The 3697-nt window shown below is 54.2% G+C and overlaps 1 protein-coding gene across 5 annotated transcripts in view; it reads right to left on the reverse strand.

Annotated features, from left to right (window-relative positions):
* PHRF1 (PHD and ring finger domains 1) overlaps positions 1-3697 on the reverse strand; it is a 41491-nt gene that overhangs the window by 26091 nt on the left and 11703 nt on the right. For all 5 annotated transcript variants that reach the window (XM_037731122.1, XM_017507860.2, XM_037731123.1 and 2 more), the window contains exon 5: positions 1844-1927. In XM_037731122.1, coding sequence (XP_037587050.1) covers positions 1844-1927 — 84 coding nt within the window. The remainder of the gene's footprint in view (positions 1-1843; positions 1928-3697) is intronic.

Genomic DNA, 3697 nt, shown 5'->3' on the forward strand with positions numbered 1-3697 from the left:
TTTTTAAGAGATGGTGTTTTGCTATGCTGCCTATGCTGGTCTCCAACTCTTGCCCTCAAGTGATCCGCCCGCCTCAGCCTTCCAAAGTGCTGGGATCACAGGTGTGAGCCCCTGCCCCAGCTTACCCTGTGCTTCTGCCTGTGAGGTTCACCTAAGTCTCCCCCCATACAGAGGTGGCTCATGGTCTGCATACTAAATTGGGAGCCTTTTCAGGTAAATGAAGATTACCTTCATACCACAAATGCTTTTGAAATTGCCAACACACCCTGAGGCCTCAAGCTGCCCAGGCAGCAAAGGGAGGCCTGCACCAGACAGCCACAGCACGGGCCCAGGAGGCCACAGCACAACCAGAGGCCTCAGCTCCAGTGAAAACTGCACAGAAAGAGGCAAAGGCTGGAGGGTGCTCTGAGCCCAGGAGTTAGACCGCAGTGAGCTACAATCCTGGGTAACAAAGCGAGATTCTGTAGGGGGGAGGAAAAAGCCAGTCTCTTACATCCCTGGCTTCCTCTACTTTCTAAATCTAGAAGCCACCACGCAGCCTTTTCTAGTATTCAGAAGGCCTCAGGCATGTCCCTGAAGGTCTTTCTAATGCTGCTGATCAACAGCAGCAGCCGTGTAGAGGATGCCGCTTTCCTAAAAGCAGATGAAAAGGACAAGCGTCCTTCATTTCCAGCCCCCAAGAGAACTGGCCTCTCCCACACCCTGACCTTCCCTCTCCCCTGTGGCTGCCACAGCTCAAGAAAGCAAAGCTCTGCCAGGCGTGGTGGTGATGCTTGCGGTCCAGCCACCCGGGAGGCTGAGGAAGGGGATGCCTTGGGCCTGGGAGGCTGGGGCTGCAGTGAGCTGAGATGGCGCCACCGCACTGCAGTCTGGGCTTTGGATTCCTGTGTGGGCTCCACAGGCCCAGAAGCTCTCACTCAGCATGCACACAGGGATTTTGTTTTCTACCATTTCAGGGTAGTGATCTTAGAGGAAAATATTCAACAGAAAGTAAAGCATGACGCAGACAGCGGGAAGCCCTGCAGTCCCACAGCTGAGTAACCGGGCAGGGTGAGGCAGCAGGTGCTGGGCTGCCATTAAGAGCAAGTCTCTGGGGAAAAACAAAAGCTGGCGTGGGGGCTCACACCTGTAATCCCAGCACTTTGGGAGGCCGGGGCAGGCGGATCACTTGAGGTCAAGCTGGAGACCAGCCTGACCAACATGGAGAAACCCCATCTCTACTAAAGATACAAAATTAGCCGGGTGTGGTGGCAGGTGCCTGTAAGCCCAGCTACTCGGGAGGCAGAGGCAGAAGAATCACTTGAACCCAGAAGGTGGAGGTTGTGGTGAGCAGAGATCACAACACTGCACTCCAGCCTGGGCAAAAAGAGCAAAACTCCGTCTCGTATTAAAAAAAAAAAAAAAAAAAAAAAAAAATTAGCCACCTGTGGACCCAGCTACTCAGGAGGCTGAGGCAGGAGGACTGCTTGAGTCCGGGAGGCTGAGGCTGTAGTGAGCTGTGACTGTGCCACTCACCGCAATCCAGCCTGGTTGAAAGAGCCAGAGAGCTGCTCCCACAGGTGAGGTGCACAGGGGTGGGGTCAGAAGGAAACCCCAGGAGCTGGCAATATCTATATCTCTGCCTCTCACCCCCAACCCGGACCCAAAACCCCCAGACAGGGCACAACTCAAGCTCCAGGCTTCCTGCTCATGGCTGCAAGGGGCACCAGGCTGACTTATACAAAGCACTTAACCAACACTCATTTCAGGAGAGCAAGCCCCTTTGGAAAGCGCACTGTCCCACAGGGAAGGAATTTAAGCATGGCTGGGGGCTCCTCACCCAGCGTGCAGCACCCACACTCACCTTCCTTAAGATTTTACCACCAAATTGAGCTCGAATACAAATGCACTTAAATACAGTTCGATCGACTGGACAGGAATTGGCATTCTGTAAGAAATAAGAATGGTATCAGAATCTCGTAAATCACTTCCACTTGGAGATCAGAAATGTCTTTTACACTGAAGATGACCAAGCGTCTGCTAAACGCCCTGTGAGCCAGGCTGCACCAGCTGCTGACACGACAGTGCAGGGAACAGTGAGCCCTGCCTGCGAAGCTGCGCGCCCGACGGGGAGGGAAGGGCAGCTCCACCAGCGGGAGCGTCTCGGTGACAGGTAAGAACCATGACGGGAGGCGGGAGGCGTGGGGGCGGCACCGTGGACAGGCCCCTCTGCAGTCAGCCTCTTCAACACTTTTGCCAGCTTTTCCAGGAGATGGTTGGACAATGGTCACTAGCACATTTCTCGAATTTTTCACAGTATAGATAACCGTCAGGTATGTGCTGCAGTATTTTTTCTGGCTTTATCAGTACTGTTTTGACCCACATAAGATCTTAAATCGGTTTTACTGACGCGTACACACACAATACAACACTGATTTTAACTGAATAATTTGTTGGGCTCTGACTGTACATCCTGCCCAGTCCCCACCCGGCCTTCTGGTCCTTCCCTCTCCCACCTGGCTGCTTCCTGTTGCTGCAGGGGTGTGGCAGGTGCATCCCCTGGGGTTCCTTAGGATTGGAGCCGCAGCACAGACCCCGCTCACGGCATTCTGCCCTCTCTAGCACTGAGAAGACGCAGCACCGCCACACAAACGGCCCCCGCGTCCGTTCCCCTGCGGTGCACATCAAACACGTCTCTGTGTGGGCGCGCTTCTGCTCCTCTCGGGTAAACACCCAGGAATACACGTGCCTTTGAGGTTGTGCGTGTGACACCCCCACCTCTGGAGTCTGGGGTGCCATCCTCACCACCTGAAGGGGTGTGTGACAGTGTCCCACACGGTGGAACTGGGGTTCTGTGACACCCCCACCTCTGGAGTCTGCTCAAGGGGCGTGCAGGGCATCTCCTGCAGTGGGACCAGGGTCTCCGGAGGAGCCCTGCTGCTGTGCCCCGCACACTCACCACCAGCTTGCAGACACTCTCAGACTGCTTAGGAAATCCTTCCCTTTTCTCATCGTAGAGCTGCCGGGGCTTTCTTTTCCAAGTCTCAGGGTTTTGCTTTCTAATTCAAGATCTCGACTCCATCCAGCACGGTGTGTGTGTGTGAGCCGCTCCCAGCCTCCTCTGCCTCACAGGCACTGCCTATCTCCCACTGAGTGTGCCCAGGTCTCTTTCAGGGCCCCTGCCAAACTCCCTAGGCCTGGTTTTCATTCCTGGACCAATTCCATTTCGATCATCGTAGTTTTATAAATCACGACAACCAGCGGGCAATTTCTCCGTTTTCAAAGTGATGTTGGCAATTCTTGGTGCCTTCCCGTCTTCATGTGTGGACTTGATAACGTCTCAAGCACTCTGAGCTCCTGCTGACATGGACGGAATCTGCATCCCCACTGCTGTCTCTACAGAGTAAGGCCTTTCAAAAGGGGCCTCACTTCGTCTGATCACAGCCGTGTTAGAAAAGCTATTTAAATGAAAGAGGCCAAGGCAAGCGGGTCACAAGGTCAGGAGTTCGAGACCAGCCTGGCCAATATGGTGAAACCCCCATCTCTACAAAAAATACAAAAATCAGCCAGGCGCAGTGGCATGCACCTGTGGTCCCAGCTACTCGGGAGGCTGAGGCAGGAGAATGGCTTGAACCCAGGAGGCGGAGGTTGCAGTGAGCCAAGATTATGCCACTGAACCCCAGCCTGGCCAACAAAGCGAGACTCCATCTCAAAAAAA

This window comes from Cebus imitator, unplaced genomic scaffold (genome assembly GCF_001604975.1).
Source record: "Cebus imitator isolate Cc_AM_T3 unplaced genomic scaffold, Cebus_imitator-1.0 Scaffold384, whole genome shotgun sequence".
Taxonomy (NCBI): Eukaryota; Metazoa; Chordata; class Mammalia; order Primates; family Cebidae; genus Cebus; species Cebus imitator.